This window comes from Mauremys mutica, chromosome 6 (assembly GCF_020497125.1).
Source record: "Mauremys mutica isolate MM-2020 ecotype Southern chromosome 6, ASM2049712v1, whole genome shotgun sequence".
Lineage (NCBI taxonomy): Eukaryota > Metazoa > Chordata > Testudines > Geoemydidae > Mauremys > Mauremys mutica.
In genome coordinates this window covers 2,880,384-2,906,435 of record NC_059077.1, presented here as the reverse complement: position 1 = coordinate 2,906,435, position 26,052 = coordinate 2,880,384, and the positions used below count along the sequence as shown (strand labels likewise).

The 26,052-nt window shown below is 62.4% G+C and overlaps 1 protein-coding gene across 2 annotated transcripts in view; it reads left to right on the top strand.

The window, feature by feature from the left end:
* The window catches only part of ARID3C (AT-rich interaction domain 3C), a 139,095-nt gene that overhangs the window by 86,212 nt on the left and 26,831 nt on the right, over positions 1 to 26,052 (top strand). For both annotated transcript variants that reach the window (XM_045020314.1, XM_045020313.1), the window contains exon 3: positions 12,689 to 12,761. In XM_045020314.1, coding sequence (XP_044876249.1) covers positions 12,689 to 12,761 — 73 coding nt within the window. The remainder of the gene's footprint in view (positions 1 to 12,688; positions 12,762 to 26,052) is intronic.

The window sequence follows — 26,052 nt, the reverse complement described above, 5'->3', positions numbered from 1 at the left end:
CACCCAATGCAGCCTGCAGGATTACCTGCCTTGTGGGCATAAGTATGCATTCGGTGCAAGCAACTCACGGTCCTCAGAGACCGTGTACGGGCTTTGGAGAGCAGAGTGGCTGGACTGGAGGGGCTGAGGGAGACAGAGAGGTACAGAGAGGAGACTGTCTGTCTGGGACACAGCAGAGTCGTCCCTCCCCGGCTTGACAGCCTCTGTGCGGTTGTGGAGGAGGAAAGTCTCAGGGAAGGAGAACACCACGCTGGAGCAGAGGGAAATGATCCCATAGTTGGGACCCTCCTTCCAGACGATGCCGTGGTGACCTCTCGTGCTGAGCCAGGTAATAGTAATGGCGGAGCGGGGGGATCATTAGAAATACAGGTAGCTGGGTTTGCGATGACCGAGAGAACTGCATGGTGACTTGCCTGCCTGGTGCAAAGGTTGCAGATCTCTTGAGACATCTAGATAGGCTCGTGCAGTGCTGGGGAGGAGCCGGTGGACATGGTTCATGTAGGTACCATGTAGGACAGGGTAGGCAACCTACGGCACACGTGCCAAAGGCAGCACATGAGCTGATTTTCAGTGGCACTCACACTGCCCGGGTCCTGGCCACTGGTCCGGGGGGCTCTGCATTTTAATTTAATTTTAAATGAAACATCTTAAACATTTTAAAAACCTTATTTACTTTACATACAATAGTTTAGTGATATATTATAGACTTATAGAAAGAGACCTTCTGAAAACGTTAAAATGTATGACTGGCACGCGAACCCTTAAATGAGAGTGAACAAATGAAGACTCGGCACAGCACTTCTGCAAGGTTGCCGACCCCTGATATAGGACGTAGGGAAGGATAGGAGAGAAGGAAGGACGTAGGGAAGGATAGGAGAGAAGGAACGACGTAGGGAAGGATAGGAGAGAAGGAAGGACGTAGGGAAGGATAGGAGAGAAGGAAGGACGTAGGGAAGGATAGGAGAGAAGGAACGACGTAGGGAAGGATAGGAGAGAAGGAAGGACGTAGGGAAGGATAGGAGGCCACATTTAGGTTGTGAGGTAAGAGATTAAAGTCCAGGACCTCCATGGTAGCAGTCCCTGAAATGCTCCCGTTCCACGCACAGGGCCAGTTAGACAGGCAGAACTGCAGGGTCTCAATGCGTGGATGAGACGATGGTGTAGAGAGGAGGGGAAACTTTTGGGGAAAGGGGAAGCCTATACAGGAGGGATGGGATCCACTGAAACCAAAACAGAACCAGATTGCTGGCATGTCAAATTAAAAAGATCATAAAGGAGTTTTTAAACTAAGGGCTGAGAAAAGCCGACAGGCCTGGAGGCAGGGCTGCCCGGGGGGGGGGAGGGGAAGTGGGGCAATTTGCCCCAGGCTCCAGGCCCTGCAGGGGCCCCCACTAGAGTTTTTCGGGGCCCTTGGAGTGGGGTCTTTCACTCGCTCCGGGGGCCCCGGAAAACTCTTGCAGGGCCCAGGCCCCTGGAGGTTCTTCCACTCCAGGTCTTCGGCGGCAATTCAGCAGCGGGGGGATCCTTCCGCTCCGGGACCCACTGCCAAAGTGGCGGGTCTTCAGCAGCAATTCAGCAGCGGGACCCGGCAATTCACCCGCCGCCGAAGACCCCCGGCCCCCTGAATCCTCTGGGTGGCCCTGCCTGGAGGACACATTCTCTATCTCCCGGTAAGAAGGAGAGGATAGAAGTTGATAACAACCAGGTAGGAACTAAGAAAAACAGTCAATTGAAGAAAGCCCCATTCAAGTACATCACATGAAGGCAGACGACTAAATATTGACAGATGTTATAAGTGCTTGTCTACAAATGCAAGAAGTCTAAATACCGAGATGGGTGAACTTGAGTGCCTGGTATTAAATGATGATATTGATATAACAGGCATCACAGAAACGCGATAATCAATGGGACACGATAATGCCAGAGTATAAAATTGATAGAAATGACAGAGTCGGTCACGCTGGCGGGCGGGCGAGTGGCACTCGATGTGAAAGGAAGCAGAATCAAACAGAGTAAAAATCTTAAATGAAGAAAACTGCAGCACAGATCTGCGTGGATAGAAATTCCACCCTGGAATAATAACACTAGAGCAGTAGGAATACACAACCGACCGCTGAGCAGCGCGGTGCAGGGACTGCAAAATGCTCAGGGCGATTTGAGAGGCTCGAAAAATAGAAAACCCTGTAGTACTGGGGGATTTCAACAGTCCCCATATTGACGGGGTACATGTCAGCTCAGGACGGGATGTAGATCTGGGGGGCCAGACATCTCAATATTAGTGGGAATGTCCTGATATTAGGGGCTTTGTCTTATAGACAACCTATTCCCCCTCCCCCCAGCCCGGTTTTTCATACTTGCTATCTGTTCTCCTTATACAGAGGTAACATTTCCAGGCACCATTAACGTCTGCTTCTCGGAGCAGCTGGTCCTGGAACCACACGGGACGAGGCAATTCTTCATTTAGTCCTAAGTGGAGCCCAGGATCCGGTCCAAGAGGTGAATAGAGCTGGGCCGCTTGGTAACAGTGAACGTTATGTAATTAAATTGAACATCATTATACGGAGGAAAATACCAAAAAAACCCACCACAGGAGCATTGAACTTCAGAAGGGGAACGGCACAAAACTGAGGAGGCTAGTTAAAAGGAAATGAAAAGGAACAGTCACAAGAGTGAAACGCCTGCAAGCTGCATGGAAACACCGTACTAGAGGCTCCAATTAAATGTATACCCCAAACCAAAACATATTAAGAGGCCCCAAAATTGCCCCCATGACTAAAGCACAGAGTAAAACTGGCATTTTGAGGCTGTGACGGTGCGGTTCTGGCAGGACCCAACTGAGAGTGCCAAATCAGGGCCAATTGCTCAAACAGGGCCGTCACAGCCCTAGGCTGGGGTTTTTCCGCCTCTAAGGCAAACCAAACCAGCCAGACAAAAAGGACTTTGGTCTCACCCCACTGGCTAACCACAAGTCACACAAGCAATTTCCTTAGACACTCCAGTCTCCCAGTATCACCACCAGTGCACTCGTCCTGGGGATGAATGGTTATGAAAACCAACACCCCAATAAAAGAAAAAGGTTCTCTCGATCCCAAAGGACCAAGCCCCAGACCCAGGTCAATATACACATCAGATCTTACCCACAAATCACGCTGTTGCCAATCCTTTAGAATCTAAAATCTAAAGGTTTATTTACAAAGGGAAAAAGGTAGAGACGAGAGGTAGAATTGGTTAAATGGAATCAATTACATACAGTAATGGCAAAGTTCTTAGTTCAGCCTTGTAGCAGTGATGGAGTAAACTGCAGGTTCAAATTAAGTCTCTGGAATACATCTCCCGCTGGGATGGGTCATTCAGTCCCTTGTGTAGAGCTTCAGTTTGTAGCAAAGTCCATCCAGAGGTCAGAAGCAGGATTGAAGACAAGATGGAGATGATGCATCAGCCTTATATAGACTTTTCCAGGTATAAGAATCTCTTTGTTCTCACTGTGGAAAATCACAGCAAAATGGAGCCTGGAGTCACATGGGCAAGTCCCTGCATACCTTGCTGAGTCACAAGGCGTGTCTGCCTTCTCTCCATGGGTCAATTGTGTAGCTGATGGTCCTTAATGGGCCATCAAGCCAGCTAGGCAGAGCTAACACCAACTTGTCTGGGAGGCTTCCCCCAGAAGCACAGCACAAACTTGAAATACAGACAGCATAATTATAACCAGCAACCCATAATCTGGTCTTAGACACCTTATATGACCCCCTTTATCTAAGATTTGGTGCCACTGCAGGACCTTGGTTGCAACCCATGTTCTATATGGTCCCAATTCATATCAATAACGTCACAGAGGCGAAAAGGCCTCCTGTAGAACTAGACGGCAGATCCTACCGAGGGCGAGAGAAAGGAGCATACACCCCGGCAAGCCAAGGGTAGCAGTATAACTAGGCAGCACAAAACAGAATTTGAAGAGCAACTAGCCAAAGACACCCACTAACAGCACCATTTCTTGAAGTCCATCCGAAGCAGGAACCTGCCAAACAGCCAGTGGGGGCCCTGGGCGATCGAGGTGCTAAGGAAGCACTCAAGGACGATGAGGTCATTGCAGAGAAACGAAATGAATTCTCTGCATCGGTCTTCACAGCGGAGGATGTGAGGGAGAGTCCCAAACCTGAGCCAGTCTTTTTCGGTGACAGGTCTGAGGAGCTGTCCCAGATGGAGGTGTCATTAGAGGAGGTTTGGGAACAAACTGACAAACCAAACAGGAATAAGGACCAGATGACATTCACCCAAGGGTTCTGAAGGAACTCAACTATGTACTTGCAGAACTAACTGGGGTGTGTAACCTATCGCTTAAATCAGCCTCTGGACCAGAGGACTAGTGGATGGCTAATGTGATGTCAATTTTTTAAAAATGCTCCAGAGGCAACCCTGACAATTGCAGGCTGGTAAGCCTGACTTCAGTACCAGGCAAACTGGTTGAAACTATAGTCCAGAACAGAATTATCAGACCCATGGCTGAACACAGTACATTGGGGAGGAGTCAACATGGCTTCTCTAAAGGGAAATCCTGCCTCACCAATCTGGTAGAATTCTTTGAGGGGTCAGCAAGCATGTGGACAAGGGGGAATCCAGGTGATGTAGCAACAAAGAGTCCTGTGGTACCTTATAGACTGTGACGGTGCTGCCCATGGGAGCCAGCTGAGGTCACTCAATCAAGGTGAACCGCAAACCAAACGGGGCAGCCAAACCCCAAACGCTGGTGGTTATTCCAATACTTAGATTTACCAACCAGCACAAAACAGCTTCTCTAGTACCTCACTGGTCACTCACAAGTCCAAACCACGCAGTTCCCTTAAAGTGCCCAGCCTCAGGCCTCCAGCCAGACACACCTGTCAAACATATGATGATAAATTCTGAAAATCTTATTTCATCATATAAAAGAAAAGGCTCTCCAAGCCCCAGACCCAGGTCAAATGATAACTTCGATCTTATCCAAAATACACGCTACAGCCAATTCTTATTAACTAAACTAACATTTATTAAGAAAGAAAAAAGAGAGAGAGTGTTGGTTAAAAGATTAATATACAGACAGACTTGAATTCAGTTTTTGAGGTTCGGATACACAGCAGAGATGAGCTTGTAGTTGCCAAAAGTCCTTTCAGAAATAGTCCAGAGGTTACAGTCCAATGTCCATATTCAGGGTGACTCCAGTCAGTGACTGGGGATCTCAATCCTTGTGGCTTAAGGTTTCCCCCTCTTGAAACCCAAAGCAGATCTGAGATGAAGCAGGATCGTGTCCCAGGCTTCTTATACATTTCCAGCAGCCTCAAATATCCTGACAATTAGCACAGGGTAATTTATCCATTAAACAGTTCAGATACAGGTTAGCACAACCTTCAAAGAGACACACAGACAATAATACTATTTCACTCAAGTATCATCCTAAATGTTAATATTCCTTTTTTGATCTTTGAATTAAAACTATAGCAATAGACAAGACTTGTTTGCTGACATCACAAGACCTGAGCAAACACCTCCCCTTCTACCTCTAGCAATGCAGACTTGCATTTCAAAGCTCTAGTCATTTACAGATCTGCCTAACCCGTCCTCAAGGTTCACGCATGGGTCAGGTTAGTCTATGAGTTACTTAACTCTTTCTGGCCCTGTCACCTTTCAATGAGATATTATATCACAGTCATAACGTCACATAGACTAACAGACGTATTGGAGCAGGAGCTTTCGTGGGTGAATACCCACTTTGTCAGACACATGTAATGGAAATTTCCAGAGGGGTATAAATATGCAGGCCAGAATCAGCCAGGAGATAACGAGGTTAGTTCAATCAGGGAGGATGAGGCCCTCTTCTAGCAGCTGAGGTGTGAACACCAAGGGAGGAGAAGCTGGTTCTGTAGTTGGCTAGCCATTCACAGTCTGTTTAATCCTGAGCTGATGGTGTCAGATTTGCAGATGAACTGAAGCTCAGCAGTTTCTCTGATACAGTGTCTCTTGGACTTTCAGAAAGCCTTAGGCAAAGGCTCTTAGGCAAAGGAAGCTGCCGTGGGCTAAGAGGGAAGGTTCTTGCATGGATCAGTAACTGGTTAAAAGGCAGGGAACAAGGGGTAGGAAGAAATGGTCAGTTTTCACAGTGACAAAGGGTAGATGGTGGGGGGTCCCCCAAGGATCTGTACTGGGCCCAGTGCTGTTCAACTTAGTGTTGCTCTCTGTGAGTCGGGGTGAAAGTAACGTAAAGGACTTGCCGGTACTCCAGAGGGGGAGGGGCTCAACTGGAAGAGGCGTGGCCTCTATCAGAAGAGGCGGGGCCTTTAAACCCCCGGGCTTTTAAATCAGGATTTAAAGGGCTCGGGGATTCCGCTGAAGCTAGGAGCCGGGCCCAGTGGTGAGCTGGAGCCGGTTCGCGCGATCCGGTTGTTAAATTTAGAAACCCTTTTAGAACCGGTTGTTCCAGGACAACGGATTCTAAAAGGGCCACCCGGCCCCAGCTCACCGCTGCTTCCTGGGCTCCTCCCCTGAAGGCTCTGCCCCGCCCTTCTCCTCCCCCTTCCCTGCGTGCCGCCAATCAGACGTTAGCGCGGGAAGCCTGGGACTGGGGAGGACTCAGAAGCAAGAAGCAGCTTGGCAAGGGAAGCTGGGGCGGGGAAGCCAGGAGGGGACCAGGGAGGGGTGGTGCGGCCTAGCTCAGTCCTGCTCCTGCCGAACGCCCCGGCTCCGGCCGAGTGGCTCTGGCCCCACGCCTCCGGCCCCGGCCCAGAGCGCCTCGGGGCCGGGGCCGGAGGCGCGGCGCTCGCGGACGGAGGCGCTCGGGGCCGGGCCGGAGGCGCGGCGCTCGCGGCCGGAGGTGCTCGGGGCGGGGGCCGGCGGCGCGGCGCTCGCGGCCGGAGGTGCTCGGGGCCGGGGCCGGAGGCGCGGCGCTCGCGGCCGGAGGCGCTCGGGGCCGGGGCCGGAGGCACGGCGCTCGCGGCCGGAGGCGCTCGGGGCCGGGGCCGGAGGCGCGGCGCTCGCGGCCGGAGGCGCTCGGGGCCGGAGGCGCGGCGCGCGCGGCCGGAGGCGCTCGGGGCCGGGGCCGGGGCGGGGCCGGAGGCGTGGCGCGCGCGGCCGGAGGCGCTCGGGGCCGGAGGCGCGGCGCTCGCGGCCGGAGGCGCTCGGGGCCGGGGCCGGAGGCGCGGCGCTCGCGGCCGGAGGCGCTCGGGGCCGGGGCCGGAGGCGCGGCGCTCGCGGCCGGAGGCGCTCGGGGCCGGGGCCGGAGGTGCGGCGCTCGCGGCCGGAGGCGCTCGGGGCCGGAGGTGCGGCGCTCGCGGCCGGAGGCGCTCGGGGCCGGGGCCGGAGGTGCGGCGCTCGCGGCCGGAGGCGCTCGGGGCCGGAGGTGCGGCGCTCGCGGCCGGAGGCGCTCGGGGCGGGGGAGGCGCGGCGCTCGCGGCCGGAGGCGCTCAGGGCCGGGGCCGGAGGTGCGGCGCTCGCGGCCGGAGGCGCTCGGGGCCGGAGGCGCGGCGCGCGCGGCCGGAGGCGCTCAGGGCCGGGGCCGGGGCCGGAGGCGCGGCGCTCGGGGCCGGGGCCGGAGGCGCGGCGCTCGCGGCCGGGAGGCGCTCGGGGCCGGGGCCGGAGGTGCGGCGCTCGCGGCCGGAGGCGCTCGGGGCCGGGGCCGGGGCCGGAGGCGCGGCGCTCGCGGCCGGAGGCGGCCGGGGCCGGGGCCGGAGCTCCGGCTCCGGCTGCGAGCACCTCTGGCCCAGTCCGGCTCCGGCCCCAGTCCTGCTCCAGCCTAGCGCCCCAGGCCTAGCTCCGGCTCTGGCCGCGAGCGCCTCTGGCCCCGGCCCTGAGTGGCTCCGGCCGCGAGCGCCCCGGGCCTGGTTGAGCAGCGCCGGCCCCGGCCCAGAGGATCTGGCCTAGGCTCTGGCTGAGCAACTCCGGTCTCGGGCCGGGGCCAGAGCCACTCAGCCCAGAGCCAGGGCGAGGCCCGGGGCGCTAGGCTGGAGCAGGACTGGGCTGGGCCGCGCCGCACCTCCCAGGAGCCCTCCTCGCTCCCCCACCCCATCTTACCTTGCCAAGCCTGGCTCCGGGTCAGCCCCAGCCTGGTCCAGCGCCCCCGGCCCGGCCTCCAGCGTGGAAAGGGGGCAGGGAGGGGGTGTTGGAAGAGGGCAGGGGAGTTTGGGAGTGGGGGGGGTGGATAGGGGTCAGGGCAGTGTGAGGGCAGGGAACAGGGGGATTGAATGAGGGCAGGGCCCCCGGGGGGCAGTCAGGAAGGACCAGGGGTTGGATGGGGCTGTGGGGGCCAGCCAGGGGCAGGGGTTCCATTTCCAGGGGCAGTCGGGGACAGGGAGAAGGGGTGGTTGGATGGGGCAGGGGTCCCGGGGGACCATCAGGAATGAGAGGAGGGGTTGGATGGGGTAGGGATCGGGGGGGGCGTCAAAGAATGGGGGGGGTGGATGGGGCAGGAGTCCCCGGGGGAGGCACGACCCCCCCCCGTGGGGTGAGGAGGAGGGAACCGGTTGTTAATTTTTTGGCAGCTCATCACTGGCCGGGCCCTTTAAATCACCCCCAGAGCTACCAGCTGCAGAGGCGGCTGGGAGCCCTGGGGTTTGGGCAGGGGTGAAAGTAATTTACATTTCTTACCCATATGGTCCAATCGCAAGCAACCCACCTCTCCTACGTACTTCATGGATCCCTCCCATTGCATGACATGGATAGAGAAAATAAAGCTACTATTACTACTGCCAGGACTGTCTGTAATACAACTTTACTATTGGAATAAGCCTGAAAAAGTGAAAACTCACTGGCACATTTTTCTCTGTGTCTTCCCTCCTCCTCCAGCCAGGCTGTGGACACTAGGCTCCGTGCTTTCTCCCTGCCTGGCACGGAGCAGCAGCTGCAGGGGCTTCCCTCTAGCTTGCAGCAGGGAGCAGGGAGACTGGCTGAGGGAGGGAGAAGCCTGCCTCCTGCATAAGAACAGTTTAAACTCAGCTGTTCCCTGCACGGTTCAGTAACATTTCAAAGAGGATCTGCAAGCAGTTTGAACATCACAACCATGATCCTCTGCTGGGGAGGGAATGGGAGAGATTTGAACTTGGAAATGGTTCCTGATTGTGATTGTGTTTTTTGTGTATAGAAGATCCCCTCACCCCGGGGGCAGAAAAGAACTGCCCCTGCCATGGTCACACACACCCAACAACAGCTGGGAGTGAAATTAACAAGGATGCCAGAAACGGCTCCTAACTCTGGGCACTGAACTGCACAGGGAGCAGCTGAGTTTAAACTGTTCTTATGCAGGCAGCAGCAGCAGGCATCTCAGCCAGTGTCCCTACCGCAAGCTAGAGCCTAGAGGAGAACCCCCGCTGGGGGAGGGGGAATGCAGAGCCTTGTCTGCAGCCTGGCTGGAGGAGACGAGAAACCAATGTGACAGTGAGTTTTCCCCTTCCACCTGCTTTGATTAGCTCTGGATTTAAGCGGTGCAGCCAAATGCTTGTATTTGTTGTGTATATTAGTATTGGAGACAAGATCCCCTCATCCCCAGGGCAGACAAGGCCTGCCCCTGCCATGGTCAAACACACCCTCCTCGCTCCCACTGTGAGTGAAATTAACAAGGATGCCAGAAACCGCTCCTAACCCCCAGAGCTGAACCATCAGGGAACAGCTGAGTTTAAACTATTCTTATGCAGGGAGCAGGCTTCTCCCTCCCTCAGGCAGTCTCCTTTTCTTACCAGTCCTCCGTACCGGCCCGTACCGGCTTACTTTCACCTCTGGTGTGAGTTCATTTGCGTGTGCAGAGACTGTCTCGTTTCACCCACATAGTTGCTTTTGGGACATTTAATGCACTGGCTGAGGTACCCCACATGTTGTGATAGGCGTGTGTAGGACCCATGGACCTCAAAAGGTGTGTTGGGGGGGGGTGTTGATCATTGAAGCAGTGGAGCTACGGCTGCAGGTTTTGCATCTGTTGTTCAGGCAGGGTCTGGTGCTGTTTTGAATTGGTGTGAGCTGGTCTGTGGGGAGCCTGCTTCTGATGATGAGTTTGGAGAGGTTGGGAGGTTGCTTGAAAGCCAGACGAGGGGGTTTAGGAAAAATTTCTTTCAGGATGGGATCCCCATGGAGTATGGGCTGTCGCTGTTTGATGCTACCCCATCTGGGTTCCAGTGTGGGGTGGGAGGTGACAGGTAGGGGTGTGCGGGCAGAGGGGGGGTTATTTCTGTACTGAAGCAGGGATTTGGGTGGCCTGTTCCGTGACAGGATCTGCTTCTCTGATGGAGTGTCCTTGTTCGGCAAAGGCAGTTTTGAGGTTGTTAAGGGGTGTATCCCGGACTTTCTCCTCGGAGCACATTCTGCGGTATCTGAGCACCTGGCCGTAGATAACAGATCTCTTGGTGTGTCTGGAGCGGTTACTGGATCTGTGGAGGTAGGTGCAGCGACCTGTGGGTTTCTGGCGTACAGTTGTCTATAGGGTTCCATTGCTGAAGCCGATCGTGGGGTCCAGGAAGTTGATGGTGGTGTGGGCGTGTTCCAGAGTTTGATGGATGGGTGGTGGTGGTTGAAGTCATGGTAGAAATCTCTGAGAGAGTTCAGGTCGTCTGTCTGGAGGATGAAAAGTCATCGCTGTATCTCAGGAATAGCATTGGTTTCCTGGCGCATTTGTCCAGCAATTCTTCCTCCAGGTGGCCATGGAGAGGTTGGCACCCTGGGGAGCCCTCCCGATACCCGTGCCAGTTCCCATGGCTTGGACAGAGGGTTTGCTGTGGAATGTAAGATTGTCATGGGTGAGAGTGGAATGGATGAGCTGGTGATGTGTTTGGGGGCAGAGCTGGGGGCTCTCCAGCGTCTTGTCAATGTTTGCAGCAGGCAACGCTGCCGTCGTGGTGAGGGATGTTGGTGTATGGGGGGTGACGTCCTGGTGGCCAGGATGCTGTTCTGGGGGAAGTTGTTAATATTGTGGAGTTTGTGGCACCATTAGGAGAGGGATAGGTAATAAGACAGGAAATATCATCTTGCCTCTATATAAATCCATGGTCCACCCACACCCGGAAACTGCCGGCAGTTCCGGTCACTCCATCCCAAAGCAGAATAGAAATGGAAAAGGTGCAGAAAAGGGCAACAAAACAGAACCACTTGCACACGGGGAGGGATTCAAACGACTGGGACTAAGAGGGGATATGACAGAGGTCTATAAAATCATGACTGGTGTGGAGCAAGTGAGTAGGGAAGTGTTATTTACCCCATTGCATAATATAAGAACCAGGGATCACCCAATGAAATGAATAGGCAGCAGGTTTAAAACAAACAGAAGGACATATGGCTTCACACAACGCACCGTCAACCTGTGGAACTCACTGCCAGGGGATGTTGTGAAAGGCAAAACTATAACTCGGTTCAAAAAAGAACTAGAGAAGTTCATGGAGGACGGGTCCATCAATGGCTATTAGCCAGGATGGGCAGGGATGCAACCCCATGTCCTGGGTGTCCCTGGCCTCTGCCTGCCAGAAGCTGGGACAGGATGGCAGGGGATGGAGCACTCGAGAATTGTCCTGGTCTGTTCATTCCTTCTGGAGCATCTGGCTCCGGCCACTGTCGGTAGACGGGATCCTGGGCTGGATGGACCTTTGGGCTGAGCCAGTGTGGCCATTGTGATGTTCTAAAGCTCAGTGGGAGCCGGTCCATCTTTCCAGCTCCCCGTGCAGGTGAAGGAGGGGACGGGAGATGGATGCTGGATGGGGGGCTGAACTCTGCTCACCAGCCGCTGGGCCCCCAGGCTGCAGCCAGCACTTCGCTCCCCTGTTCTGCTCACGGACAGGGTCACCGGTGCCTGCTGGGGACAGTCCCGGGTCAGGGGATCAGCGACAGCCCCCTGGGTGGGAAGGGCCATGACGGGCCAGGAGACCCTTCTGGCCCTGGGGCTGGTTACAGCTGGGCCCCCAGCATTGTCCCCCGGGACCCCTCCGGCAGGTGCTTCCTGAGGCCTGTTTGCAGCCCGAGCCCCACAGGGGGGCGCTCTCCTCGGCTGGGAGGGACGCTGCTGCACAGACGGGGTCAGTCCTCGCTTGGTGCAATGACTGGAAGGAGCCCAGACACTGCGGTGATGGGTGCGGGATAAGAACCTACAGGGAAGAGAACCGAGCAAAGGAATTTTGTTCGTGAATCTCGAGAGATCAGCCGTGCAACACGATGGCAGCGTCACGCCCGGGCACGTGGCTGTGGGGCAAACACACCCCAAGCCCATGCAGAGCCCCGGGCCTGGAAATACACCCCAGACACGCACAACCTCCCACCCAAAGAGACACCAGGCAAACTCCCACAGCCGCACCCACGTCCCGGAGATGTGCCAGCCCCTGTGTGTCTAAGGAAGGGGACTGCAGCCAGATTTGGGGCACGGAGCCTCTTGCCTGGGGCTGTTTGGCTGGGAGGAGCCAGGACTTTGAATATTCAGGTGGCTCCTGAGATCAACCTCGCCCACATCCAGTGGGGGCTGCAGAGGTCAGATACCTCTGATCCCCCCAACACATTAGTTACAGGGGACTCTGCTGGCAGGAGAGGGCCTATGACACACAGTGGAGCAGCTCCGATGCTGTCCAGCAGAGGGCAGTGGTGTCTCTCTCACACACGCTACCCAGTCCAGTCCAGCGCCCCCTGCAGGACGCGAGTGTTTGCACTAGGGCTTGCTCGGTTCCTGCGGTGCTGACCTGCCGTCTCTCTCTCCCGCCTGCAGCTCTACGAACTGGACGACGACCCCAAGCGGAAGGAGTTTCTGGACGACCTCTTTGGCTTCATGCAGAAGAGAGGTAGGGGAAGGCTGCAGCTTTGGGGGGCCCCGGCCGGGAGCCTGGCTGCAGAGAGGCGTTACGGGTGGGGGGGGTAGTGACTCGCACTCAAACTGAGCGGTAGCTTCAGTCCAGTTCCCCGGACCCACCCTCAGCCACTGCCCAGCTCGGGCCAATCGACGGCCTGGGGCTGGCGGGAAGACGACCCTTCGTGCTCTGGGGGGCGGAGGGTGCAGGGCCTGTGGGGAGAACGGGAAGCAGTGGACAAGCCCCATGGAAGTCTGGACACCCGGGTGCCCCCTGGGGTCGCTCTGGAGCTGAGACCCGATGCTGGGGCTGCGGCGGGGACGTTACGGGGCCGGGTTGATGCTGGTTCTGGCTGCAGGCTCTCAGATCTGGGTAGGAGGCGTCCGGAGGACGTGGGTCCCTTTGCTGCGAGGTTCTGGGGGGCAGGAGGAGCTGCTGCATTCCGGGGAGGTGGGGGGGCTCACGTGTCGTGTCGGAGCTGGGAGGCCCACGGGGACCTCGATCCCTTCGCTGGTTCCACTCTCGCGCCTGCGCTGGATAGAAATGGGTCTGGCGCAGCGGGGTTCTCGCCAGGGGCTGTGAGGGGCAAAGCAACTGTTTCCTGGACTATGACCCACTGAGATGCTCTACAGGTCGGGAGTGAGGGGCACTGGCAGAGCTGGAGGGGCTGCGGGTCGGGAGTGAGGGGCGCCGGCGGAGCTGGGGGGGGCTGCGGGTCGGGAGTGAGGGGCACCGGCGAAGCTGGGGGGCTGCGGGTCGGGAGTGAGGGGCACCGGCGGAGCTGGGGGGGGCTGCGGGTCGGGAGTGAGGGGCACCGGCGAAGCTGGGGGGCTGCGGGTCGGGAGAGAGGCGCACCGGCGGAGCTGGGGGGCTGCGGGTTGGCAGTGAGGGGCACCGGCAGAGCTGGGGGGCTGTGGGTCGGGAGTGAGGGGCACCGGCAGAGCTGGGGGGCTACGGGACGGCAGGGAGGGGCACCGGAGGAGATGGGGGGCTACGGGACGGCAGGGAGGGGCACCGGCAGAGCTGGGGGGGGCTACGAGTTGGGAGTGAGGGGCACCGGCGGAGCTGGGGGGCTACGAGTTGGGAGTGAGGGGCACCGGCAGAGCTGGGGGGCTTCAGATCGGGAGTGAGGGGCACCGGTGGAGCTGGGGGGCTGCAGGTCAGGAGTGAGGGGCACCGGCAGAGCTGGGGGGCTGCAGGTCGGGAGTGAGGGGCACCGGCGGAGCTGGGGGGGCTGCAGGTCGGGAGTGAGGGGCACCGGCGGAGCTGGGGGGGCTGCGGGTCGGCAGGGAGGGGCACCGGCGGAGCTGGGGGGCTGCGGGTCGGGAGTGAGGGGCACCAGCGGAGCTGGGGAGCTGCAGATCGGGAGTGAGGGGCACCGGCGGAGCTGGGGTGGGGCTGCGGGTCGGGAGTGAGGGGCACCGGCAGAGCTGGGGGGCTGCAGATCGGGAGTGAGAGGCACCGGCGGAGCTGGGGGGCTGCAGATCGGGAGTGAGGGGCACCGGCGGAGCTGGGGGGCTGCGGGTCGGCAGGGAGGGGCACCGGCGGAGCTGGGGGGCTGCGGGTCGGGAGTGAGGGGCACCGGTGGAGCTGGGGGGCTGCAGATCGGGAGTGAGGGGCAACGGCAGAGCTGGGGGGGGCTGCGGGTCGGGAGTGAGGGGCACCGGCGGAGCTGGGGGGCTGCGGGTCGGGAGTGAGGGGCACCGGCGGAGCTGGGGGGCTGCGGGTCGGGAGTGAGGGGCACCGGCGGAGCTGGGGGGCTGCGGGTCGGGAGTGAGGGGCACTGGCAGAGCTGGGGGGCTGCGGGTCGGCAGCGAGGGGCACCGGCGGAGCTGGGGGGCTGCAGGTCGGGAGTGAGGGGCAACGGCAGAGCTGGGGCGGGCTGCGGGTCGGGAGTGAGGGGCACCGGCGGAGCGGGGGGGGGCTGCGGGTCGGCAGGGAGGGGCACCGGTAGAGCTGGGGGGCTGCGGGTCGGCAGGGAGGGGCACCGGCAGAGCTGGGGGGGGCAGCGGGTCGGGAGTGAGGGGCACCGGCGGAGCTGGGGGGCTGCGGGTCGGGAGTGAGGGGCACTGGCAGAGCTGGGGGGCTGCGGGTCGGCAGGGAGGGGCACCGGCAGAGCTGGGGGGCTGCAGATCGGGAGTGAGGGGCACCGGCGGAGCTGGGGGGCTGCAGATCGGGAGTGAGGGGCACCGGCAGAGGTGGGGAGGAGCTGTGCCGGAGTGGCCGCGAAGGGCTGGCGCGGGCGGGGATGCTCGGCTGCGCCGTATTCCCAGTCCTCGGCAGGTTCCGTTATCGGCACCGGGCGGGATGGATTGGAAGCCCCAGCAATTGAGGTGATTCGATAAATGCTTTAACCTTTGACCCCCACCCCCCCCCAGCCAGCCCTGGAGCAATTAACAGGTTCCCCAGCGCTGGGGGGCGGCTGGGCCTGGATTAATTAGAGCCCTTTGCTGCAGCTGGATTAATGAACCTGCCGCTCGCTCGATAGGGCAGAACCCCAGGCCGAGGTTAATGTCGTGCTAATGAAGGGGGCTGCCGCTGCAGGGAGACCTCCGGGGCGGGGGGGGCTCCGTGCCAGGGGCGGCTCTAAAGGGGGCCCCAAATCCCCTCGCCTTGAATCGCTCCCTGCTGGGGAGGGGGCTCTGATCCCGCCCCCACACACACGCTGCCTGGCCCGGCCGGCCGCTCACTGGCCCAGTCAGGGGCTGGGCTCGGCCCGGTGGCCGGTGAGGGGCCGGGTCAGCGCGACTGGTCTGTGGCTGGTGGGGGCAGGGAATGGCCTTGGGGCTGAGACCCGGCCAGCTCGTGTCACACAGTGGCCACTGGGCCCGCACGGTGCTGGCCAGGGTGAGCCTGGGAGCAGCGCTGCCCTCTGCTGGAGAGAATGGGAACGGCCCGGCTGCCTTTTCCTAATCCCCCTGCCGCGGGCAGCCCAGGCGATCCCCGCAGCCTGGGGTGGGAGCCTGGCACCCCGCAGTGTCGGCTGCAGGGCCGGGCATGCGCGGCACAGGCAGGCAGGGGCTGGGTGGGTGCTGGAAGGGGACTGGGCATTTCCGCCCCTTGGGCCGGGTGACGGCCTGTCCACCTGTGGCTGTGATTAACCCCTCGCACCCTGCAGCCAGCTGCACAGGTACTGCCTGGCACAGGCCCACGGCCAGCACGTGCCACCCCCTCCCGCTGGGCCTGCCTGTTCCCATCCCCTCTGGCCAGTCCTGCCCAGCAGCTGCTCTCCCCAGGGCTTGGCGGCCCCGCGTCACTGGAACCCAGCCCCTCCTCGCCTGCCCCCAAAGAGCCCAGTGGCCTGGGAGGGGATGTTAGATGGGGGGGATCTGAGTTACTGCAGAGAATTCGTTCCTGGTGCTGGCTGGTGAGTCTTGCCCACATGCTCAGGGTTTAGCTGATCGCCAGGTTTGGGGTCAGGAAGGAATTTTCCTCCAGGGCAGATTGGCAGAGGCCCTGGAGGTTTTTCACCTTCCTCTGCAGCATGGGGCAGGGGTCACTTGCTGGAGGATTCTCTGCAGCTTGAGGTCTTCAAACCACAATTTGAGGACTTCAGTAGCTCAGACACAGGTCAGGGGTTTGTTACAGGAGGGGGTGGGTGAGATTCTGGGGCCTGCATTGTGCAGGTCAGACTAGACGATCGTAACGGTCCCTTCTGAGCTTGAGTCTATGAGTCTATAAGTCCTGGCGCTGGCTCCTACCGCTGGCCCCCCACCCCCACCCGTGAGCCTGCCGAGGGCACTGCTGCCGGGGATGTGGGGCACATCTGGGGGGACGGGGCGGACCCTGGGGTCTCGGCATGGGGCAGAACGGAGGCTGGGGAGCTTGGGGGGACGGACAGGGGCAGGGAGCCGGGTGGGCCCTGCCTCCGAGCCCTGGGCCCCCAGGAGAGGCAGCACAGGAGACAAGATTCATGAGCTGCTGCGTGGGGCTCATTATCTCTCTCTCCAGAGCTAATTAACTCCATCTCCATTTGGAGCGGCTGAGATACGGGCGCTAATTAACCGCAAGCCTCTCTTTGTGCACAGCTGATTGGGGCTTTTGTGCAGCTCCTGAAATGGAGCCGGGGGATCGAATCCCCGGGGGCTGCTCCCCGGGCCGGCCTGGTCGATGGCTATAAATCCGCAGCGGGGAGCAGCTCTGAGCCAGCCGCCCAGCGCCCGGCGATGCTGATAGCATTGATCCGGCACAGGGACCAATAACTCTCCTGCCGCGCTCCGTGCGCCCCCCCGGCCGGCATTCATTTGTCTGCCCATCCGGACACAATCACTAATCTCGGCCAACCATCTCCGTCTCCATTAGAGCCCCACGCCGGGCAGCGCCTGAGTAATGAGGGCACATTAGCCTGAGTGGGCATCTGCCCCCGGCAAGGGCTGGGAGGCACTAGCCCCCGGCGCCCCCGGGCAGCCCCGTGGAGAACTGAGTCAGGGACCCGAGCCCGATTCGAACCAGAAATGTCGCTCTGCGCTGCTTGTCCTAACTTCCCACGCGGCGTTGCTGTGCACCGTTAAGCAGCAGCCGTGTTCCACCCCAGAGCTGGCTGCATGTCAGCCCCCAGGCTCCCGTATCGCCTGGGGTGAAAGGCGCCGGAGCCAACGATTTTAGGTTGTTCTCCAGTGACTTCCCGTCAGCTCCAGAGCCCCGTCGGAAAGGAGCGGCTGCGCCGGGTGGTCCCTGCAGGCTGCAATATCCTCTGGTCGCTGATTAGGCTGCGAGGGGGCTGGAATGGAGCCAGAGAATATTTCGAACAGCCCAGCCCCCCCATGATAACATCCCAGCGTGTGTGGCCCAGTCCTCCACCCCCCCCCCCGATAACATCCCAGCATGTGCGGCCCCCCCCACGATAACACCCCAGCACGTGCGGCCCCCCCCCCCGATAACACCCCAGCACGTGCGGCCCCCCCCACGATAACACCCCAGCGTGTGCGTCCCAACCCCCCCGATAACACCCCAGCGTGTGCGTCCCCCCCCGCAATAACACCCCAGCGTGTGCGTCCCGCCCCCCCCGATCACCCCCCAGCGTGTGCGTCCCACCCCCCCCGATAACCCCCCAGCGCGTGCGTCCCGCCCGCAATAACACCCCCGCGTGTGCGTCCCAACCCCCCCGATAACACCCCAGCGTGTGCGTCCCCCCCCGCAATAACACCCCAGCGTGTGCGTGCCGCCCCCCGCAATAACACCCCAGCGTGTGCGTCCCGCCCCCCCCGATAACACCCCAGCGCGTGCGTCCCAACCCCCCCGATAACACCCCAGCATGTGCGTCCCGCCCCCCCGATAACACCCCAGCGTGTGCGTCCCCCCCCCCCCGATAACACCCCAGCGTGTGCGTCCCGCCCCCCCCGATAACACCCCAGCGTGTGCGTCCCCCCCCGATAACACCCCAGCGCGTGCGTCCCAACCCCCCGATAACACCCCAGCGTGTGCGTCCCCCCCGCAATAACACCCCAGCGTGTGCGTCCCAACCCCCCCGATAACACCCCCGCGTGTGCGTCCCAACCCCCCCGATAACACGCCAGCGTGTGCGTCCCCCCCGCAATAACACCCCAGCGTGTGCGTCCCGCCCCCCCGATAACACCCCAGCGTGTGCGTCCCCCCCGCAATAACACCCCAGCGTGTGCGTCCCGCCCCGAGGATAAAACCCCCCCGTGTGCGTCCCCCCCGCCTTCACACCCCAGCGCGTGCGTCCCCCCCCCCCGTTAACCCCCCTGCGTGTGCGTCCCCCCCGCAATAACACCCCAGCGTGTGCGTCCCGCCCCCCCCGATAACACCCCAGCGTGTGCGTCCCCCCCCCGATAACACCCCAGCGCGTGCGTCCCAACCCCCCCGATAACACCCCAGCGTGTGCGTCCCCCCCGCAATAACACCCCAGCGTGTGCGTCCCCGCCCCCCGATAACACCCCAGCATGTGCGTCCCCCCCGCAATAACACCCCAGCGTGTGCGTCCCAACCCCCCCGATAACACCCCAGCGTGTGCGTCCCCCCCGCAATAACACCCCAGCGTGTGCGTCCCGCCCCCCCTGTTAAAACCCCAGCGTGTGGGTCCCGCCCCCCAGATAACCCCCCCGCGTGTGCGTCCCCCCCGCTATAACACCCCAGCGTGTGCGTCCCAACCCCCCCGATAACACCCCAGCGTGTGCGTCCCCCCCCGCAATAACACCCCAGCGTGTGCGTCCCGCCCCCCCGATAACACCCCAGCGTGTGCGTCCCCCCCGCAATAACACCCCAGCGTGTGCGTCCCAACCCCCCCGATAACACCCCAGCGTGTGCGTCCCAACCCCCCCGATAACCCCCCCGGGTGTGCGTCCCCCCCGCAATAACCCCCCAGGGTGTGCTTCCTGCCCCCCCGATAACACCCCAGCGTGTGCGTCCCCCCCCGATAACACCCCAGCGTGTGCGTCCCAACCCCGCCCGATAACACCCCTGCGTGTGCGTCCCCCCCGCAATAACAAACCTGGGTGTGCGTGCCAACCCCCCCGATAACACCCCAGCGTGTGCGTCCCCCCCCGCAATAACACCCCAGCGTGTGCGTCCCGCCCCCCCATAACACGCCAGCGTGTGCGTCCCCCCCGCAATAACACCCCAGCGTGTGCGTCCCCCCCGCAATAACACCCCAGCGTGTGCGTCCCGCCCCCCGCAATAACACCCCAGCGTGTGCGTCCCGCCCCCCCGATAACACCCCAGCTGGTGCGTCCCAACCCCCCCGATAACACCCCAGCGTGTGCGTCCCCCCCCCGATAACACCCCAGCGTGTGCGTCCCAACCCCCCGATAACACCCCAGCGTGTGCGTCCCCCCCGCAATAACACCCCAGCGTGTGCGTCCCGCCCCCCCGATAACACCCCCGCGTGTGCGTCCCCCCCGATAACACCCCAGCGTGTGCGTCCCGCCCCCGATAACACCCCAGCGTGTGCGTCCCAACCCCCCCGATAACACCCGAGCGTGTGCGTCCCAACCCCCCCGATAACACCCCAGCGTGTGCGTCCCAACCCCCCCGATAACACCCCAGCGTGTGCGTCCCGCCCCCCCGATAACACCCCAGCGTGTGCGTCCCGCCCCCCCGATAACACCCCAGCGTGTGCGTCCCAACCCCCCCGATAACACCCCAGCGTGTGCGTCCCGCCCCCCCGATAACACCCCAGCGTGTGCGTCCCGCCCCCCCCGATAACACCCCAGCGTGTGCGTCCCAACCCCCCCGATAACACCCCAGCGCGTGCGTCCCGCCCCCCCGATAACACCCCAGCGTGTGCGTCCCAACCCCCCCGATAACACCCCAGCGTGTGCGTCCCAACCCCCGCAATAACACCCCAGCGTGTGCGTCCCGACCCCCCCGATAACACCCCAGCGTGTGCGTACCCCGATAACACCCCAGCGTGTGCGTCCCAACCCCCCCGATAACACCCCAGCGCGTGCGTCCCCCCCCCGATAACACCCCAGCGTGTGCGTCCCAACCCCCCGATAACACCCCAGCGTGTGCGTCCCGCCCCCCCGATAACACCCCAGCGTGTGCGTCCCAACCCCCCGATAACACCCCAGCGTGTGCGTCCCCCCCTGATAACACCCCAGCGTGTGCGTCCCAACCCCCCCCATAACACCCCAGCGTGTGCGTCCCGCCCCGATAACACCCCAGCGTGTGCGTCCCGCCCCCCCGATAACACCCCAGCGTGTGCGTCCCCCCCGATAACACCCCAGCGTGTGCGTCCCAACCCCCCCGATAACACCCCAGCGTGTGCGTCCCAACCCCCCCGATAACACCACTGCGTGTGCGTCCCGCCCCCCCCGATATCTCGCCTGCGCGTGCGTCCCCCCCGCAATAACACCCCAGCGTGTGCGTCCCGCCCCCCCCGATAACACCCCAGCGTGTGCGTCCCCCCCGATAACACCCCAGCGTGGGCGTCCCCCCCCCCCCCGATCACACCCCAGCGTGTGCGTCCCCCCCGCAATAACACCCCAGCGTGTGCGTCCCAACCCCCCCGATAACACGCCAGCGTGTGCGTCCCCCCCGCAATAACACCCCCGCATGTGCGGCCCGCCCCCCCGATAACACCCCAGCGTGTGCGTCCCCCCCGCAATAACACCCCAGCGTGTGCGTCCCGCCCCCCCGATAACACCCCCGCGTGTGCGTCCCCCCCGCAATAACACCCCAGCGTGTGCGTCCCACCCCCCCCGATAACACCCCAGCGCGTGCGTCCCCCCCGCAATAACACCCCAGCGTGTGCGTCCCGCCCCCCCGATCACCCCCCAGCGTGTGCGTCCCACCCCCCCCGATTACACCCCAGCGTGTGCGTCCCGCCCCCCCGATAACACCCCAGCGTGTGCGTCCCCACCCCCCGATAACACCCCAGCGTGTGCGTCCCCCCCGCAATAACACCCCAGCGTGTGCGTCCCGCCCCCGATAACACCCCAGCGTGTGCGTCCCGCCCCCCCCGATAACACCCCAGCGTGTGCGTCCCCCCCGATAACACCCCAGCGTGTGCGTCCCAACCCCCCCGATAACACCCCCGCGTGTGCGTCCCGCCCCCGATAACACCCCAGCGTGTGCGTCCCGCCCCCCCCGATAACCTCCCAGCGTGTGCGTCCCCCCCGATCCCACCCCAGCGTGTGCGTCCCAACCCCCCCCGATAACACCCCAGCGTGTGCGTCCCAACCCCCCCGATAACACCCCAGGGTGTGCGTCCCAACCCCCCCGATAACACCCCAGGGTGTGCGTCCCTACCCCCCGATAACACCCCAGCGTGTGCGTCCCAACCCCCCCGATAACACCCCAGCGTGTGCGTCCCAACCCCCCGGTTAACACCCCAGCGTGTGCGTCCCGCCCCCCCGATAACACCCCAGCGTGTGCGTCCCAACCCCCCGATAACACCCCAGCGCGTGCGTCCCCCCCGCTATAACACCGCCGCGTGTTCGTCCCCCCCGATAACACCCCCGCGTGGGCCTCCCCCCCCCGATAACACCCCAGCGTGTGCGTCCCAACCCCCCCGATAACACCCCAGCGTGTGCGTCCCCCCCCCGATAACACCCCAGCGTGTGCGTCCCAACCCCCCCGATAACACCCCAGCGTGTGCGTCCCCCCCCCCGATAACACCCCAGCGTGTGCGTCCCCCCCCCATAACACCCCAGCGTGTGCGTCCCGCCCCCCCGATAACACCCCAGCGTGTGCGTCCCAAACCCGCCGTTACCACCCCAGCGTGTGCGTCCCAACCCCCCCGATAACACCCCAGCGTGTGCGTCCCGCCCGCAATAACACCCCAGCGTGTGCGTCCCGCCCCCCCCGATAACACCCCAGCGTGTGCGTCCCGCCCCCCCCGATAACACCCCAGCGTGTGCGTCCCAACCCCCCCGATAACACCCCAGCGTGTGCGTCCCCCCCCGATAACACCCCAGCGTGTGCGTCCCAACCCCCCCGATAACACCCCAGCGTGTGCGTCCCGCCCCCCCGATAACACCCCAGCGTGTGCGTCCCCCCCCCGATAACACCCCAGCGTGTGCGTCCCAACCCCCCCGATAACACCCCAGCGTGTGCGTCCCCCCCCCCATAACACCCCAGCGTGTGCGTCCCGCCCCCCCGATAACACCCCAGCGTGTGCGTCCCCCCCCCGATAACACCCCAGCGTGTGCGTCCCAACCCCCCGATAACACCCCAGCGCGTGCGTCCCAACCCCCCCGAGCACACCCCAGCGCGTGCGTCTCAACCCCCCCTATAAAACCCCAGGGTGTGCGTCCCAACCCCCCTTTAACACCCCAGCGTGTGGGTCCCAACCCCCCGATAACACCCCAGCGCGTGCGTCCCAACCCCCCCGATAACACCCCAGCGCGTGCGTCCCCCCCGCAATAACACCCCAGCGCGTGCGTCCCACCCCCCGATAACACCCCAGCGCGTGCGTCCCCCCCCGCAATAACACCCCAGCGTGTGCGTCCCGCCCCCCCCGATAACACCCCAGCGTGTGCGTCCCCCCCCGATAACACCCCAGCGTGTGCGTCCCGCCCGCAATAACACCCCAGCGTGTGCGTCCCAACCCCCCCGATAACACCCCAGCGTGTGCGTCCCGCCCCCGATAACACCCCAGCGTGTGCGTCCCAACCCCCCGCTAACACCCCAGCGTGTGTCCCGCCCCCCCGATAACACCCCAGCGTGTGTCCCGCCCCCCCTATAACACCCGTGCTTGTGCGTCCCCCCCGATAACACCCCAGCGTGTGCGTCCCAACCCCCCCGATAACACCCCAGCGTGTGCGTCCCGCCCCCCCCGATAACACCCCAGCGCGTGCGTCCCCCCCCCCATAACACCCCAGCGCGTGCGTCCCAACCCCCCCCGATAACACCCCAGCGCGTGCGTCCCCCCCGCAATAACACCCCAGCCCGGGGGCAGGCGCGGAAGGAGCAAAGCGAGGCCCTGCTCAGGGCCCCCAGCAAACCCGCGAGTCCGGAGCGAGGCCACCCCTCAGGGTTTGCTGGTGAGCTGGGCCCGGGACGCCCCCCACACCGCAGCCCCCATCGCCCCCCAGGGCTGCCTCTCCTGCAGCTGGGCAGGAGGCGCTGACTGCGAACCCGCCTGGGAGCCTCCTCCAGCTCTGCCGAGACGCGTAGGGCACTGACTGCGGCTGTGAGGGCTGCATTCATAGGGCCCCAGCCCCGCTGCGCACGGCGCTGCACACAGCCAGTCCCTGCTCCCAGCTTTCGCCCACGGGCGGTTCTAGTCCTGTTCATCCCGATGCACCGAGACTGCCGGGTGGGCAGGGTGGGCTTTGCAGCTCCGAGCAGATGAGATGGACAAAGGGTGGGAGGGGAAATAGAAGCCCTGGGGCGAGGAGGGACAGTGGAGCCGGGAACAGAACCCAGGCGTCCTGACTCCCAGGCCGGTGCCCTACTCCCTGGGCCACGCTGCCCCTAATGGGGGAGGGGGAGGCGCTGGGAATGTTTTCTGTCTGTTACGCACACACGGACACCCCTCAGCCTTTCCCGGGAGCCCATAAACAAGCCGGTGGTGTTTATGTAGGACCTACCCCCAGCGTGTCCGGCTGCCTGTGCCGGGCGGTGTGTCAGCTCCTGGGAATGGCTCCCCGGGAGCAGCAGCCGAGCAGGGGACACGCCGGGGGTGGGGGTGGCAAGCAGGGGAAAAGGCCCCCCTCCATCGCCATTTCCAGGGCTGCCCCTGGGACGGTCCTGCCCACAATGGGGGCGAAGGGGAATGATCCCAGCCAGAGGGCTGGGTCGTGGGGCTGGGCTGTGGGGCCAGCCCGGTCCCTGGGTTTGGGGGTGGAGTGGGGGGCAGGACTTTTACCAGGCTCAGTTATTTATTTCCTTCCTTTGGAGCAACAATATTTGCCCAGGCAGGGCAGGGCAGGGCTGTGAAACCGGTTCTCCCTGTTCCCGGGACCCCCGGCCAGCCCCGGGGGGTGGGGGGGCAGGGCCGGCTGGGTGCCTGCGGCTGGGTGGGGAGGACCCGCTCTCCTGCCCCTCTGCATGGAGTGGGGTTGTGTTACACTGTGTATGTGGTGCACACGTGGTTGTGGTTGTGGAGGCGTAGGAGTGTGTGCACGTGCACGGGATTGTGGGGGGGAGGGGAGGGGTCCCGAACTGGGGAGCAGGGGGGAGCTAACTCCGTGCAGGGTAAATGCCCGGGGGGGGTGCTGATGCCCCACGTGGCACCAGGGTCGACGGCCAGCCCCGGGGGAAGGGGCAGGCGTGTTACACGGCGCCCCCTGCTGGTGGTGAGGTGCTCTTAGCAGAGGAGCCTCTCGGGGATGATCTGGGTGCCCGGCCCTTCCCCCCACCTGCCCACGGGGCAGCTGGGACACCTGTCACTGCACCCCCGGCCCCTCCTCCTCTGATTGACCCCAGCCCTGCGGAGCAGGAGAGGAGCCTGGCCCCGGGCCGGGAGGCAGGGATGTCCCCGGCGCTGCTCCGGAGCTGTGAACCTCTTCGCACTCGCTGGGGGAGTGACTCCGGAGCAGCTCCGTGTGGCTGGGGGAGAACTGAGGCAGGATCACGCCATGGGTGTGAGAGCAGGAGAGGAGCCTGGCCCCGGGCCGGGAGACAGGGATGGTCCCTGGCGCTGCTCCGGAGCTGCAAACCTCTTCACACTCGCTGTGGGAGTGACTCCGAAGCAGCTCCGTGTGGCTGGGGGAGAACTGAGGTGGGTGTGAGAGCAGGAGGGCGGATTCCCTCTGCCTCCAGCGTTCCAGGCTCTCTGGAGCCTGCGGCTCTGGCGATGGGACACAACTCGTGGGACACGATCCCCTTTGTGCCCCCTGGTGCTTTCCCCAGCCCGCCCTGGCCTCCTGCGCCCGTTTCTGCCCAGCAGCGGCATCCTGCCCTGGATTCTCCGCCCCTTCCTGCCTGCAGCCCGGCTTCAGGTGCCGCCACTGCCTCAGTTTCCCACGGCAAACCCTGCCCTCGGGGTGTTTTCTCCGCGACCCTCCCCATTCCCGAGTCTGCTTTAGCCACTAACGAAGCTGCTGCGGGGTCACCCCCTCAGGCGGGTCTGTGTTAGGCCGACTTACAGCCACTGCAGTAATTACTGCGGTGGTTCACGTCCACACTCCCCTCCTTGGGTCAATGGTGCGCGGCCTCACCTGGAGCACTGCCACCCACCGACGAGGGGCAGTGGGGGGGGGCTAGGAGCCAGCTCCGTGCCACTCCCCACCGGGAGCCCAGCCGGCCCCTGGCTTCTTGCCTCCCGGGAGCAGGGGAGAAGCCGCTGGGGGCGTCTCACCTCCAGCAGGTAGATCTGTGCCCAGAGTCCAGACAGCCGCTGTGCTCCTGGCGGGGAGCCGGGAGCCGGGACCCTGCGGGGCAGCAGGGCTCCCAGCGGGGTCCTGGGCAGTAGCCGAAGCCAGGACCTGGGTGGCAGCCCAGCTTGGAGCGGAGACCCAGCAGCAGCCCGGCTGGGGAGCCAGGAGCTTGTCAATCTCATGGCTCTAGCAGTCCAGGCTGAATTAGTCGAGCTTCAACTTCCAGCCACTGGATCCTGTTAGAAATGTTTCCCTGCTAGACTGAAGAGCCGATGATCAAACGTCTGTTCCCCAGGTAGGTACCTGCAGACAGTGATCGGGCCACCCCGTAACCTTCCCTTTGCTAAGCCTCAGTGACTGAGCGTCTTGAGTCTCTCACTGCAAGGCAGGTTTTCAATCCTTTCCTCATTCTCGGGGCTCTTCTCTGACCCCTCCAATCTCTCAACATCCTTCTGGCATTGTGGGCCCCAGACCTGGGCCCAGGATCCCAGCAGCGGTCGGTCGCACCAGTGCCAGGTGCAGAGGGAAAATCACCTCCCTGCTCCTACTGGAGATTC